The sequence below is a fragment of the Amphiura filiformis genome, chromosome 4 (genome assembly GCF_039555335.1).
Source record: "Amphiura filiformis chromosome 4, Afil_fr2py, whole genome shotgun sequence".
Classification (NCBI taxonomy): domain Eukaryota; kingdom Metazoa; phylum Echinodermata; class Ophiuroidea; order Amphilepidida; family Amphiuridae; genus Amphiura; species Amphiura filiformis.
The window spans coordinates 25,943,787-25,960,872 of NC_092631.1; the positions used below are offsets into that span (position 1 = coordinate 25,943,787).

General features: G+C 36.8%; 1 protein-coding gene across 1 annotated transcript; it reads right to left on the minus strand.

The window, feature by feature from the left end:
- Positions 1-4,192: 4,192 nt before the first annotated feature.
- Positions 4,193-16,416, minus strand: LOC140150731 (uncharacterized). The gene is made up of 5 exons (XM_072172828.1): positions 16,283-16,416; positions 13,046-13,753; positions 10,605-10,775; positions 9,624-10,146; positions 4,193-7,862 (listed from the first exon to the last, which is right to left on the minus strand). The coding sequence occupies exons 2-5, from the start codon at positions 13,736-13,738 to the stop codon at positions 4,423-4,425; spliced, it is 4,827 nt and encodes a 1,608-aa protein (XP_072028929.1). The 5' UTR covers positions 13,739-13,753; positions 16,283-16,416; the 3' UTR covers positions 4,193-4,422.
- Positions 16,417-17,086: the final 670 nt, after the last annotated feature.

The following is a 17,086-nucleotide window of genomic DNA, read 5'->3' on the forward strand; positions in this document are numbered from 1 at the left end:
AATTTGTTAAAAAATATATTTGGAAGAAATAATAGTCGCTCATGTCCAATTTACTCGAAATTTACGAAAAAATTAGCATTTTTAAACATTTTTTTCAGAAAAAATAAAATTCGATATTTGTGAGCAAGGATGTGTGCTTGATTAATTTTGCAAGGGGTCAAAATGTCTTAAAAAAACAACAACTTGCCCGAGTAAACTTACCCATATACAGCGAAGATCAATTTTTTTTCCTTCATGAAATGTAATACGTGTGAGCACGTGTGGCCGAGTGGATAAGGCGCCCGACTCATAATCCATAGGTTGCGAGTTCGAGCCCCGCTCGTGCTAACGTGTTATGTCCTTGGGCAAGGCACTTTATCTTCATTGCCTACTGGGGAATGTGGTTGGGTTTGATTGGATGTTTGTATAGTTGTTTGTTTCAATGTTGCAATATTGGCGCTGATTAAGCTGCTGCCTGAAATTGCATTGTGTCTGTTTAGGTGTGTTTAATGAACAATTCTAGCAATTTGACCTGCGGGTCACCATTAGAGTTTGAAATAAAACCTTCCTTGTTTTTGTTTTGTTTTTGTTTTTGTTTTTGTTTGGAAGCAGTGATTTAAAAACTCTAAAAAGTGCCCAAAGTTACCCCATTTTACGGTTGATGTCAAAAAGGATTTATACAATCTCTAAGTGTGTCTTGTTTGCAAACTTCTAAAATATACGTATACATACATAAAAATAGAGAATATTTGAATACCGGTATCATTCTTATTGAAGTAAAATAGTAAAATAAGTCGAGGTAGTTTACTGTTTTGGCTTTATGTTGTTGAAAAGTAGAGCAGTGACAATCAATTGAATATATGAATACAAAACCCACCCAAGTCCATACGTTGGCCAAATTGAGTTAAGCATGGGAAATTGTTGCTATACATAGGCCTGTCATATGTATGAAAGAACAACTCAAATTCATCATCTGTGTCTATTGAGCATGTGAGAAATAGCATGTATGAAAGAACCACCCAATTCCGTGATTTGAGTCTTGTAACACATTGATTGAAATCCAGTATGTATATATAAAAGTCCACTTGCAACACCTTCATTGCTGGAGAGTGACTTTTGAAGAAAAAATGGGTTTAATAAAGGAATGTGTGTGGTTTATATTACATAGCAGAATGCTTATCAACATTATACATACCTGTGTGCTTTATTTTGTATTATCTTACTAGTGGTTATCTCATTCCAACGTTGTTGTCTTTGTATATGAAACAAAAAACCACCCAAGTCCAAAATTTAAAATGAACCCTACAAAGTCCCTGAAATGCTAATCGTCATACTTTATACAGTTTAATCCACTCATTTGCACGTAAAACTTACCATATTGACCAGGTAAATCTAACTTAAGGAATTAAAATGATACACAGGTTTTTCTCTCAAAATCACTTCCCATGGACTTGGGTGGGGTTTGTATTCATGTATTCAAATACATATTTCTATATTCATTCTGTTCTTGTTCTCTTTCTTTTATTTCTTCTTTGGTTTTCCCCATATTCTTTTTAAATGGCAAGGTCATATTATAATAATTGCCTAATTTTGGTAGAGAGTTAATCAGCAGAAGCAAGTAATATGATTCTCATTCGCTGTCGAAGTAACGTAATAAATCTGATTAACTACCATAGTAATAGATTAATACAATTTTGACTATATCGCCCTGCAGTACAAGCAGGTTGCACTCATCACCTGTGTATGTCTGCAATCATAGATTGAATACAATACCGCTCTTTTCAAAGATACTTATCTTACATGTGCGAGTGATCAGCATGATATAGTTCAATGCATAGGTACCGCGTGAACGTTGAAGTGCAGGGCGATATAGTCAAAAATTGTGTTTATCTATTACTGTGGTAGTCCGATTATTACGTCACTTTGACAGCTATTCCAGTTAGAATATTTTACTGAGGCTACCCTATGAACGTAATATCTAAAATTCCTTAAGAAACATTGTGGGATTTCTCATGTCGTATCATGTGATATTGCATTTGAATCTTATTTAACAAGTTTTACATGTACATAAATAAGTAGGCATATATGTAATTTCGCTTGAAAATGTGGTTCCAATAAACAGCACAAACCCAATTAGTTTAGCTAGTAGCTAATTGGCTTTTTACAGCTAATTGGCTTTTTAAAGCTAATTAGTTTTTTTAAGCTACAAGTCATTGACAGGGAATAGTAGCATGCCCATTTTATTTCCTTATTCATCCCTTTATTGGTTTGTTTACATTTCCCTGTTATTTTTCAAGATCAGATTGTGATATTTTGCATATTTTTGGTGGAGAGTTATTCAACAGAAAGCAAATGAAATGACTCCCATTTATAGCTATTCCAGTAAGAAATTTTACGAGATCTACCTTTAAATTGCAGAATATTAGACTGACTGTATAGTATACCCTATATAAATGTAAAATTGGGAATATTATATTATTTTTGATGTCATATCATGGTACTTTGCATTTGGCACTTTATTTGGGATGTACAGTCAAGTTAGCTCAATCGATAAGTGCGAGAGGTTGCTGGTTCGAACCCTGGCGGTGCCTAGTACGCTCACGTGGAAAAGTTGAGTTAGCTTGAAATTCTCCTGGACAAGGAACTCACTGCTAATTTGTCTCGTTGTAACCCGTACGAAACTCGGGGAGCTGATCCTGGTTGCGATGGTTATTTGTGGAATGCCTAGGGTGTGCGCTCTTGAAGCAGCAAAGTCCCTGATTTGTTGTTGAATGATTTATGGAATGATATGGGGCCGTAGTGGTCAGCGACAACCTGTAAAGTGTGCTGAGGCTTGTGGATCAACGTCTAGGCGTTGTGCCTGTGCGTAGCGCACTATAAATCACTGCGCTTTTTAAAAAAAAAAATTTTTTTACATAAATACATGAAACTGACCTATCTTCACTTGAAAGTATGGTTCCTCCAACACACAGACCCCCTTTTCCTGCTTTTTGAAATTATGGCAAAAATAGTGTGTCATTTTAATCATAATTATCCACCTGATTGTTCTCTGTGATAATTACTTTGAATTTGTTTATTTACTCTCATAATAAGGGTAAGGCGGGAGGTTACATGATGGGGCTTTTTATGATTTCATTAAGTCAACCACTTCAACACTTTTCCTGCTTGAACTTTTCAATTATACAATGTATTGATTTCTTTTTTCGTAATTGGTTGCATCACTTTCTCATTTACATTAATGACATAGCAGACCATATTGACAGTTTTACCAGGATAAGATTATTTGCAGACGATTGTCTCTTATACCGAGTTATTCAATCACCCCAAGATACAGAAATTCTCCAGAAGGATCTTTCCTCTCTTTGTACCTGGGCCGCAAAATGGCAAATGAAATTTAATACCGCCAAATGCAAAACTGTCAGGATTACAACCAAAAAGCACCCACTAATCAAATCGTACAACATGTGTAATGATCAACTGGAACAAGTCCCTCATCATCCCTATCTAGGTGTTGAAATATCTCATAATCTTAAATGGACTTTCCACCTGAATAATATAATTGCCAAAGCAAATAAGGCTCTCTGGTTTGTTCGTAGGAACCTTTGGCGATGCCCGCAGAAAGTTAAGGAGCAACTCTACTTCGCCCTTGTAAGACCTCAGAGTTTGCCTGTGCTGTGTGGGACCCACATACAACAGATGTCCAAAGATTGGAAATGATACAGCACAGGGCTGCTCGGTTCGTCACCAAAAATTACAGTAGAGCCAAGGGTTCCATGACAGAAATTCTCAAAAAATTAAAATGGCCAACACTGGAACAACGTAGAAAAAAGAAAGCAATCTCGTTTAACCACCATGTTTAAGATACAAAATGAAACCATTGCCATACCCATACCGGATTATATTAATCGCCAATTAATGAAAATCACAAGGCAATACCATCCTGCCAAATTCAGAGTTGTCAAAACCAACAGCAACGTTTATAAATACAGCTTTTATCCTCGTACAGTACAGGACTGGAACGACCTCCCTTCAAATATCCTCAACATAACCAGCACTGAAAGTTTCAAGACAGCTATTTCCGACCACATTATGAAGTAACCCATTTTCTTTCTTTTTTGTATGTGTTTTGTTCATCCAAATCCATCATTCCTATCTCAATTAGATATCGCTTTTTGCAACGTTATTGAGTATTTTGTAGATGTAGATGTAGATGTAGCATCTAACCTATTAAAAGGCTTTAAATTCAAATGAATTTGCTTCAAACAAACAGAAGCGAATTAACCTAGGCTGATCTGTTTCTCACCTTCAAAAAATCAGGTTTTCACACTTTCTCACGCTCCTATCAATGGGAGATGGGACTAGCCAACCAAACATTAGGAGTTACAATAGGAGATCAAACAACAGAAACCGTGAGTATTTTTGCAAAGGCCCAATATCCATGAATTATTGTGCTGACCCATTGCGAACAAAATCACTTACTGATTCTATTTGCTTTCGTTCTAATACTAACGTTTCTACAAAGTCTTCGCAATCAGAAAGACATTGCTTGTAACAACGCTGCCAGAAATCGTTCTCCTTGATCCAGCTCTCATCATACATTATTTTCAGACAAGTTAATTTCTGTAAATGATACAGATTTGTGAAAACAGCTCTCAAACCCTCTGGTGTGTATATTTGATTGTTACTATGGTTCCCGAAAAAAGCAGAATCATAATCAGCATCAACAAAAAAAGTTTTCTTGATTCTCAATTTTTTAGCATAACTTTCACCACCAATGTCTAATAAGACCAAGTTTGGCATGTGTTGGAAAGGCAAGCAAGTGAGGCCTTCATCACTTAAGCCAGTGTTTCTGAGGTTCAATTCCTCTATGCACTTGAATTTTTGAAGAGCTGATGAAATCAATGGCATAGCTGATGAAGCAGGATTATAGTTGAGTTTTAAAAGTTTCAGCTTGGGAAGATGGTGCAAGGAGCTACTCAATTCGCGCATGCCTTCATCATTGAAGAAACTGCGCAGAAGTAGCTTTTCAAGTCGTGGCAGTTGTGCAATGCCTTTGGCAACAAGGGCGGATGCTTCTTTTACCGAATTGTTTGAGAAATTCAATTCGTTTAGGCTTTTCAAAGTAGGCAAAGCAATTGCTATGATTTTGAAATTTGCCTCTGAAATTCCTGAATTACTCAGATTCAACACAGCAAGGCGAGGCATGTATCTGAAGGCTTTGGCTAACAACCTTACTGATTTCACACTCAAATGATGCAGCCTCAACTGTTTACACTGCAGTGGTGACTGAGATCTTCCTGAGCTAAACTCTGAAAACCTTTTCCTGCTTGTTTCATACAGCACTGATAACAATTCCTCAGATGCATTGTCATCTAAGTATTCACAATGCAACGTCAACAGCTTGGGCAGTAAGGGTCGTAGACTTTTGCCAGGGACGTGATAGTGGGCAATACAAATACTCCGCAATTTCTTAGAAATTAGACAATTTAGCAATTGACTAGCAGCAACGTTTTCTTGATCTTCTAGTTTCGTAGATGTTTCTCGTCGTAGCGAGACATTTCTCAGATTTACTAGTTGAGATAGGAATCGCCTCATGGGGGAGATATCAGAGACCGTGGATGAGATCGTCAGACTTCTTAGATTACGGCATGTATTTTCATGAGCGCTTAAATTAACGATAAGAGCAGTGAAATCACCCGTTCCATGCAGAGTTAGGTGCTTCAGTGACTGTAAAATCTTAGAATTCGAATGGCGGGCTGCTTCAGGCTGATCTTTTCGGTTTGCATCAAAATACATACCCGATTCGTTATGAAGGTACAAACTTTTCAGATTATCTAATCCAAACAGAAATTGCTTAATTATTAAACCAGATAGTCTGTCAAATGTAATCTTTAGGTCTGTCAAGCTCTTGCAACTCTTCTTCTTTTTACTTAAAGACTCAATGAGAGCATGGAAATTATTAGAATTCCTTTTTGCAAGAAAACGACCTTGCAAGATAAGTTGTGTGAAAGACTGAAGATCAAAGAGAGATTCCGCAATGGAATCAAATGACGGGTTTATAAGTGAATCAGTGGGTAAAGCGACAGTTAGAGTCTGCAGATTTGTGGTACATTTCAGGAACTTTCCACAAACCTGTAGGCTTACAGGTTTATCTGAAAGCTCTTCGATGTTGACATTTACAACACTGATTGCATCAAGGTGTTTGTCGGCTTGAGTTGAAGCACCAATACTGCAGTCAAGAAAGTAATCTAGAGCTGCAAGAAGCTCTCCTTTATTTCCAAGTGTAAGAGAAATGCGCGGTATTTCAAATAATGGTTGTAGATTACTATGTAGGGACGGTGATTGGGACTCATGAAGGAGCAACAGAGCCGGTGTCCATGGATTTCCGGACGCACCGATTGAACAATCAAGTGTCACATTCCCAATGAGATTATCAAATCTAGTTAGCTTCAGGACCTGGACAATATAAGGCAAAATGTATTTTGCTGCTTCTGTGCTGAGACCGCAACAAAATTGCACCATGGGGTTTAAATCACTGACATTTGATGGGTTGATTTTGCTCAAACACATTTCGAATTGCTTTCTGTCCAATTGTTCTAGAGTAGCCAGATACTTGGCAGCACAAAATGCCTGAAATGTTTTGTGCAAGAACGATATATGATGCTGAGTTCGGAAGCGTTTTGCTTTTGATCTACCACGCTCTTTGGTAACTATTCCCAACATTACCGCCTTATCAAGAAGATCTGGTTGTGAGTGGAACTCTGAGTCATTGAACGCTAATTTCCCTTCCAAGTCATCTTTCAACAGGTTGTTTAAAGCAATTTCTCCGATACTTTGTAGTGTTTCTTGTAAGTCTCTATCTAACGATTCCTCAAGAAGTTCGTCTGATGTTTGATTCTTTACCCAATTGTGTTTCGCCAGATAAAATAGTGCTGCATCAAACACATCCGTTATCTTACACGGTAAAGATTTTTCTTCCTTCCACAGCACGCACAACATCGTGAGCAGAATAGGAATATGAGCTATGCATCGTTCTTTGGGTTTGTCTCTTACACAAGCCGATAACATGGAATACGCTTCTGCAAAGGCAAGGCAGATATTCTTCGAGAACCAGTTAAGATCTTCTTCTTCTAATTCTTCGTCATCCAAATACTCCAGAGGGACATTAAAGAATTTGGCAACATATTCCGTGATTTGAGATTCAGACATTTCTCTCAATTGAACAAGGGTGTATACACCGAATTTTTCGACATAGGTGGATACTCTGTGAGGCCTAGTTGTAACTATCACGTGACTTTCTTGGAGCCACTTGTTTTGCAAAAGCTTTAAGAATTGATCTGACTTTAGAGTAGATTTATCAGACTTGGATCCAATCCACGATGCTTCATCATACCCATCAAGGAGAAAAATAACGGAACTCGCATTAGCACTTATGTAATCAAACAATCCCTGGCTTGAAACAAAGGGCAAACATTGGTCTTGCACAGCATCTATAACACTCATACCTGGTCTCACATCCCTTAAATCTAATGCAAACAGCAACTTACATTCTGATAGACAACTTGCTTTCTGTTCGTAACTCCTGCACCAATCATATGCAATTTTTGATATAATGGTGGGTTTCCCTCCCCCTGGCCCTCCCCTGATAAGGACACGCTTGAGAAGATTCTTATCTTTGTCTTTTAGTGTAAAGAGCTCTTCATATGATTGCAATACATTTCCTTCTACCTTTCCCGTTTCCACAAGCTCAAGATTAACATAAAGCTGATCTATGTCGGCGAATTCCTCTGGCATACCTGGAAACAGTGGCAACTTTCCTCGTGACTCTCTGTAGTCCTCCATAAGCTGTTTTCTACAGTGCTCCAAGTCAAAAGGAATCTCATCTATATATTATATAAAAAAAGCCATGGTTGATGTTTATTAATTTTTAATGATTCCACGTGACCTTTTCGGTAAATCCCATAAGCCTTTACGAGTACACCTGAGATGTCGTCATTTGACGTCACGCCGACTTGCAGTGCGCAGTAACGATGTTCGATAAACGATGTGCGAATCGGCGCAGATCGGTGTGACGTCAAATGACGACATCCAGTGCTGCCGAGAGCCATTACGGCCCCGGGGGCAATGTGAACGCACGGGCCCCTTTGATCAGTGATGACGGTGCAGGACTTCATAAGTCTGTGTGTGTGTGTGGGGGGCAGCAGTGGCGTAAATTTCTTTGTGACATGAGGGAGGGAGGTTGGTAAAATCCTTGAACATATGTTGCAGCGGAGCGAAAGTAGCATGTTTAACTGCCAATAATCAAATATGAACATTGAAGGAGACAAATGCGCGCGCACAAATTTGCAATTTGAAAGTGGCATTTTGATCCCATATTAAGTTTCTCTTAACAACTTCCACGCGAAGTGCAAAAAATTGTCAATTTTAAGCCAATTTAAAGCTAAAATGATCCAAGTGTGAACCGTTGAATTGGACAAATGCGCGCGAAGCTCGCGAAAATTTGCGATTCGAATTAGCGACTTTTGCTCCCATATTGGACTTATTTAAACAAACTCCGTGCGAAGGGCGGAAAAATTGCCAATTTGAATGAAGGTAAATGATCAAATAATAAATTGAAGGGCACAATGCGCGCGAAAATTTATGTTCCCACGATTAATCTGCACTCCCCTGATTTTGGCAAAAGCAAACAGTAAATTCAAGTGAAATATTTATTAGAGTGTGTGCTTCAAAGGCTATCATGTATTTTAAAAAAAGCACGTATTTTTGCTTTGATTATTACGGGCCCACTACTTTTAATGGACCCGTAAAGGCAAAGAAAAGCTACCGTAGTGGGCCCGTAAAAAGCAAAGATACCATAGGCCCGTAAAGGAAAGAAAAGAAACTTTAGTGAGTTTGTAAAAAGCTTAATAATCAAAGAAAAGATACCCTAATGGACCCATAAAAAGAAACAAAAGAGACCCGTAAAATCAAAGAAGAGATACCTTAGGCCTAATGGACAAGAAAAGAGACCTTTATTGGCCCGTATAGTAAAGCAAAGAAAATTATGCCTTAATTACAAGGTATCTTTTCTTTACCTTTTACGGGCCCCTGAGGTCCCTTTTCTTTGCTTTTACTGCCCCATAGTAAAGTATGTTTTCTTCACTTTTTACGGGCCCCCTAGGTCCCCGGGGTAACGCACCCGGTTACCCCCTTGTCGGTCGGCGGCACGGACGACATCTCAAGGGTGAACTCGAAAAGGCTTATTTTAAAATTATCAAATACTGCTACTCAAGTCATAGTCTTGAATGAAATGTTTAGTAAATATCAAAATAATGCAGGTTAACTGCACTAGTGTGGGTTTGAAAGACAATACTCATACTTGATTGTCAAACAAAAAAGATCCTTGTCTTGTCTTGTTTTGCCTTCGGGTTGCTTATAGTTTGCTTAGTCTATTTTGGGTGTTCTTAAATGAGCTGTAAATGTGTGAGGCTACGGCTATCTTGAATTGTGTTTGATCTTCTATGTCAACGAGTTATAGGTTGTTCTAGTTCTTGAGAGTTAGCGGATAGTAAGAGTTAATGTATTTTGTAAACAAAACAACCAAATCGTGTTAATAATATTCAAAGTGCAAAACTTATACATAAATGCAATGACGTATTGCCTACCTGATTTTGAATCTGCCATTTCATCCTGGACAACCTTCAACTGTTGCTTGATGTCCTTTGTTTCACACGAAACTTCTTCCACTCTAGATTCAAGATGCTTTGCTGCTATATCCACGTCTGCTATCTTTTCGGCAGTTTCCTGGACAACTTTCAACTGTTGCTTTGTTGCTTCCACAAGATGCTTTGTTGTTATATCGACCTCTTCTATCTTTATAACAGTTTGTTCCCTGGCTGATGACAGGTGTTCGATCTTCTCTTCTGTAAGTGCTACTCTCTTTCTCTCATCATTTAAGTCTTCTTCAATGCCTTTGCTTTTCTCGGATAACTTCTCTAGTATGCTCTCAGCAGTGCGTAATCTTTCGCGATCTTGATTTGTTTTCGTGCAAACGTCCAGAACGCTTTCTTGTACTTGATGTTGGGTTTGTGATAGATCTTGTACCTCGTCTTTCATGAGCTTGAACTCCTTGCAGAGACTTTGTAGAATGTCTTCTTTCATCTTATCAGTCACTGGTTCTGATTGAATCTAAATGGAAGGATAGATAGGACACATTAAGTTTGTTTCACACGTTTTCAACAGAAGCTTCCCTATAATGTTTCTTAAAATCCCTGCCCTCTGATGTTTTCTCTTTTTAAATTTGCCGGGAAAAAGCAAAAAGCAATTAAAAAAAAATAAATCCAATGATGATTGTCACCAAGACTTTAATAACTCCTGTCACAATAATAACTTATGGAACCATCAGTTTCTTTATCAAGGGCAGAAGAATCTGTTTATTAACATAGGAGCACACAATTTGTTTCGGGGGATGGGATTTTGTTTAAAATGTGTCCACTAGCGAGACAAAAAAAAAGGGTCTAATGTGATTTTCCATGCCAAAAACTGCATATTCATGTTTTAAAGACACAAAACTAGAAACTGTTTCTCAAATTTTGAAGTTGTTCAAATAAATGTTACGCCCCAATTTTGATAGTAAACTTTCTTACCTCATTGAGACGAGCAATAACATCTTGATATCTCAAATGATGTGGATATATCTTCGCCAGCCAATTCACAAAATCTTCAAGGGTCGTAACGATTTCTGTTACCGTTTTCGCCTCCACTTGCATGTTGCAGTCAAGAGCCATGTGCGACAGGTTATTTCTGATTGAACTTATCTGTATTAAAATAGAAGGAAAAATTATTAATAACAATTAAAAAAAACCCCAACTAACCATTATCGATAGGATGATCTAATTCCAGATCTGATATTCGTCATTATACGTCAATTATGACGATATGAGCCGTATCACAGTTAACATTGGTTAACCTTTTATACAGGTTGCTTCTAAAAGATAGGTAACCATGGTAACTAAGCTAGTTTGGGTTCCTTTGCTTACTTTCAAGGATAAATATCCAAATTAAAACTTTCGCCAAAGTATCCTTTTTAAATCATCTAATTTACTTTTTAAACCATTGGCTGATGACATATGTGATGCGATCAAGCAAAATCAGTCGGAACTCGGCAATAATAAATGTTCAGTTTCTTATAGGATAGTAAAAAGGATTTACAAAGCTGGATTTTGCAGAAACCCCCCATTGAAATTGAACAACCAGTTCCAAAGATATGAGCAATTAAAGCGCTTCCAAAACAATAGGAAATAAAAGGAAATATTGCCTTTGTTTGGCTATATCTCAAAATTAATATTTCCGAGTTCCGACTGATTTTGCTTGATCGCATCACATATACGAATAGCTAATGATTGAAAGAATGAATATTTATTTCCATAATCAAAAACAAGCAAAATATATTGAAATCACATATCAATAAAATGATTCAAAGACAATTATGGAGGAGAATCATTAATTAATTAAACATAAGCGGGGCTCCAAGAATTAGTTATAGGCCTAGAACAGAATAACGTCGTTTGGGTGTGTGTGTGGGCGGGGACCGTCAATCATCCGTGGACAAAAATCAAAATTTTCTCGCAGGTTTTTCTCCGGGAGCTCCGGTTTTCCTTCTGCATCTAAAATCGGACCTCTTCCCATATACCTGCCCCGTCATATCCGGATGGCATCCCTTGAATTTAGTAGCCTCTGAGTACTATTGGGCTTAGCCTGGCTTCGGCCGAATGTTATAAATAAAATAAATAAAAACAACCTAAGTAAATCCAATGATTTAAAAAGGATACTATTGGTAAGACCCCATACTTTGTGTTTCTGAGTTTTAATTTGGATATTTATCCTTGCAAGAAATGAGCAAAGGAACTCAAACCTGCTCAGATACAAATCTTTCAGAAACGCCCCGTATAAGTATGTTTCTGTCCATTCCGCTAGCTGACATACCAAGTAATGCACAAGAAATAACTCAACCCAGAAAGTATCGAAACGATTATAGATGGTCAGATATATCGGGAACTGAAATATATAGCAAAAACTTATTTAATGTATATAAAGCGCAGCTTTCTCCTGCGCATTTTGACACCTCTTTTGTTGCTCTACGATATCATTTGGTCGAGTTATGGGCGCTTGAGTGAATTCAAGTCGCATTTTGAAAGTTGCACGTAGCTCCTATTCAAGCCAAATGCGTTCGTCGTGTACACACACACGCACCCCCCCCCCCCAATCAATACAAATAACACCGATGTGCTCTGTTTACTTAACAATGAACTTTACTTTATTTTACTCCTTCGACTTCAATACTTGCTACCCTTTACTTATATCTGACTTATCTCATGAACTCTTTCTGCTGACATTTCAGTACTTGGTGTGCCCACCATCACTGTCTATCAAAAGCAATGGTCATTTATTGGTCACAGTACAACGCATTTGGCTTGAATAGTTTCGATACTTTCTGGGTTGAGTCAGGAGGGTGAAAGTGCATAGGAACAATGCCGGAAACTACGTCACGCTATTGTTCGACCTAGGCTACATATTTTTAACGCATGCGTGTTCGTCAATACAGCTTTAGTCTCCTCCACCTTCGCAACACGGTACGTGGAGTGTCTGGAATCACACTGACGGCGGAGGAGAATACTAGCTGGTCAGACAGTTTAATTTTATCAAGCATATAATACCTGAACAATCACCGTCATTTGATCGATTTACTACAGAATATATTGTATATTCAAAATATAATTTTAATATTATAAACCTATTTGTGTACTAAAGTATAAGGACACGTGAATAAAATCATGTCGAAGACAAAATGGCCGCTAATCCGCCTATTGTCTAGACCTAGGATACATATTCCGAATGAGGGCAGCAGACTAGGATGCTTATCCCTTCCTCTAGATCCCTGGTTGAGTTTATATCAAATGAATTAATGACAAGCATCAGTATAATACCCTTTATTATAAATATTAGAATTATAATAGGTGAGGAAATTAATTTATACTGTCAGCTTGTCGGCTGATATAACAACAATGATTATTAACAAGTCATTCACCTTTTCAACCAGTTCATAAGCTTTATGGTCTCCTTTGTGAAATTCTGAGAAGTGTGCCATAATCATCAACAAGCTTGCTGAATCAAAGTCTGATATCTTGGTATATCGCTTGGTGACTGAAGGAGTTGAAGAGGGGGTGGAAGAAGCTGATGTTACTGCTGCTGCTGCTGCTAACCCTGATGTTCCTAATGCTGTTGATGACGACGAAGCAGATACTGACGATACTGCTGCTGACGATGATATCGGAACTGTTGTTGAACTTGATAATACTGATTGTGTTGACCCAGTTGCTTGTTGCTGAATTTGCTGTGTTGAATGAGTTGCTGCAGCTGGGACTTTTGGCAGTCGCAGAACAAATGCTTTGGCAACTTCAACATAGGTTCTACCAAAACCAGATGAATGAACATTTTGCCAGGTGATTTGCTTCTGCGTCTTTTGAGGTTGAGGTTTTTTGCCGTAAGTTGGATAGTAATAGACAGATTCTATTTCACTCGCCCAGTCTATACAATTGGAACATGACATCGGTGGTTTGGGTTTCTTTCCAGCAGGACATTGGGCGGTACAGGCAGATAATGTCTGCTGTTGATTGGTATGCCATGTCTTCAGTGAATACTCCACGCATGGTATAGCTTCGTGAGTCACGTGATGCAAGGCTTTGTAGCACCTGTAGAAACTCTCATCTGCAGATGACATGTTGGTATTTAAAGACTGTAGAAAATAATTGAGAGAAAATATAAATAAGCTGATGTAGGCTACTGCACGGGGTCTAACAACTGACAATCTCAGTACCTATACCATGTAGGCTATACCAACACACCTACTTACCTACAATGATAATTGAATATACCTACCTACATACCTATATCAACCTATATATACCTTTACCCATTTATTTGCACTAGATACAACAACAGAAAAGTATGATTGCTCAATTTCATCTACAAGAACATTTTCCAAATCCAGGATAAAATTCAATATTACACTCCTTACATCCTTACAGTACACAGTTTGAACTCATTTTTATAATAACAAAATGTAATTTACACACATCAATTTATCATTGAATGAAAGGTAATAAGACACCTATTCAAAAAATGAAAACTTTGATTTTTAGCTGTTGATAAATATTCTTTCTTGAGGGACTTTGTTGCAAAATTAGAATTTGGCCCCTTTTTTGAAAATTGCTGACTTCATTGGTAAATGAGACCTTTTTAGTTACTTACAAGAGGTTGAATTCCATAAATACTTGGTTAAATTAAAGTACGAGGATACATGTTTACTGAAACATATACCAGGAGTCAATTTGAATAGGTTTTCCTTTTGTAATACTAGCATATAGAAATTTAATATTGAATTTCAATGTCCACAAAAAATGTTACACTCCTGACCATTTTGGGCATCAAACACTGTCATAATTTTTTTCTGAAGCAGAACACATATTTTAAATAATTATCTACTTTAAAAAGAATTTCACTTTACAGATATAAGGGAGAAAGTCGCCCATACCTACCTACATAATCAAATTATATGCCTATATGCCTATGCTATACGTACCTACTTTATAAAAGCATGTTTTAAACAGATTAATTGAGTAGAGCAAAGTACACTGATCAATATGCCTTTTGTTTGGAGTTATTCGGACATACGGTTTTCAAAATATATCAATTAATATCTACTTTATAAAAGCATGTTTTAAACAGATTAATTGAGTAGAGCAAAGTACACTGATCAATATGCCTTTTGTTTGGAGTTATTCGGACATACGGTTTTCAAAATATATCAATTAATATTTTCTTTGTATCTTATTGTTTTTATCAATAATCAATAAAGTTAATGAGCTAAAATGACTGGAGAAGCTCATTTACGTACAATTTTTGCCAATATTTTGCTAAAAATCCATGCATTTTATTTTGCATAATTTTGCCCTGAAACTAGGTCAAAGTGTTTCTAATATGTTCTAATGTATTATATAGTGAAGCCGCCCCCTAATTTGCATATTTGCATAATTAATTAGCATTTATGCAAATTAGCTCATTAATTATGCAAATATGCTAATTACAGGGCGGGTTCACTATATAATACATTAGAACATATTAGAAACACTTTGACCCAAGTTTCAGGGCAAAAGTATGCAAAATAAAAGTACCCTGAACATTTATGCATTGATTTTTAGCAAAATATTGGCAAAAATTACATATTAATGAGCCTTTTCAGTCCTTTTAGCTCATTAACTATATTGATTATTGACAAAACAATAGGATACAAAGAAAATATAAATTGATGTATTATGGAAACCGTATGTCCGATTTGCTCCAAACAAAAGGCATATTGATCAGTGTACATTACCCTACTCAATTAATCTGTTTAAAACATGCTCAAAGCATTGTCTAATTTCTAGAAAATGCATCCAATACCACCTTAAGGCTATGACATTAACGATGCGAATAATGATGCATTTATATTTGCAGAACCCGGGTTTTTCTGCTTTGTTTTTTCAGTTAAAAACTCAAAGCATTTTGACTAATTACTTAACACAAAGGGGGTTATTACTTTCTGTGGTGTGTTTCAGTGGCGTAGCGTAATAGGGGCAATATGATACCCACGCTACGCCACTGGTGTGTTTCATACGATAGGCCTACACATAACAACACCCACCTACCACCCCATGGAATATTAGCATGACACCCCTGCACCCACAGTGCGTACGTGCACCCCTCCCCAGATATATACTTGAACTGCTCCCATCCCAATAATATACTGCACATTACAATTTTACGAATTTTAAGAAATAATGATTACAACAAAAATTGCATGCTAACACAATTAGGTCTTACGTGATCACTGATGATGCAATTATTGCATGATGTAAGTACTGCGAAAATCACAAGCACCCTCACCATACAAGATTACGCGGTTGCTCAACATAGGCCTACTAGCCTAGTGATGCAAATAATTATTTCAACACTCAGTCAGAGATAATTTGATATTCTTCCAGCATGTCCATGTAGCAAAATTACTACTTCGATCTTTAGGACATACAAACTCATGAACTGGAATATACATTTGGATATGTACATGATGTACCGCCGAAGTCAACGATTAATTTTGCTCATACAATTGAATGCGTAGTATGGGTCTACGTGTATATTTATTAAAATGATTATTCCTTTAATTTGTCTACTCTTTACGGCCATCTTGTTCACTCAAAATTGTACATTCATTGTCAAGTATTCTTACCTGGATTTGTCGGTTACATCATTTTATCTTGAGTTCTAATCCACCTTTCCTATCGCAAGCTCATTTCAATTTATTTTGTTTATGTTCGAAGCGCTTTTAAAGCGAAATTTCACCGCAGCACATTCAGTCCATTATTCACCATTCCCTTTGTGCAAATATGTACTGGCACGTCATTCTTAATATATGCAAAGGTCATTTTACTGTTTACTGCACATGCACGTTGAACTTGAACACATTATCGATCATTCTATTCTTGTACATGCATGTTCATTGTGATATGTTAAAAAAATTGTTTCATGTGGCTTGAAAAAGTGAATGCAGATTTTTTGTTTTGTTTATTTTGTTAGAGTCAGGAATACTCTGAATGTATGGCAACATATGCCTCGAATTATATATAAGCCCTGTTGAATCAGAGCAAAGTATATAGATGTGAAAATTTAAAGTTTTTAATTATAATTGTTTTTCATACTCATACGGTATATTTTTAGTGATTTCATATTGCTTGAAAACAAAATATGAAAAATAAATCTTTAAACGAAATAATATTTTGCTTGAAAATATGTAATTTTGTCTAGATTTCTCAATTAAAAATCCTTTTTATTTTAGTTTTTAGACTATCACGATTTTATTCAAACACATTTTATGTACCCAGCAAAATGTTCTTAAACGTTTATTCAAAACGTTTTAATAACATTTGAATGTCGGGTTATATAAAGATCATGAATACGTTTTTAAAACGTTATTGTAAAATATCTTGGGTAAACATTTGTGCAAAATATTTTTGTTTCCCAAAATGTTCTATGA

Bases quoted from the DNA above. Each gene is read 5' to 3' on its own strand.
- LOC140150731 (XM_072172828.1), bottom strand. From the start codon at position 13,738: ATGTCATCTGCAGATGAGAGTTTCTACAGGTGCTACAAAGCCTTGCAT. The intron at 10,147-10,604 runs GTAAGAAAGTTT...CCTTCCATTTAG, and splicing joins TTATTGCTCGTCTCAATGAG to ATTCAATCAGAACCAGTGAC. The intron at 7,863-9,623 runs GTAGGCAATACG...TATAATATATAG, and splicing joins AATGGCAGATTCAAAATCAG to ATGAGATTCCTTTTGACTTG.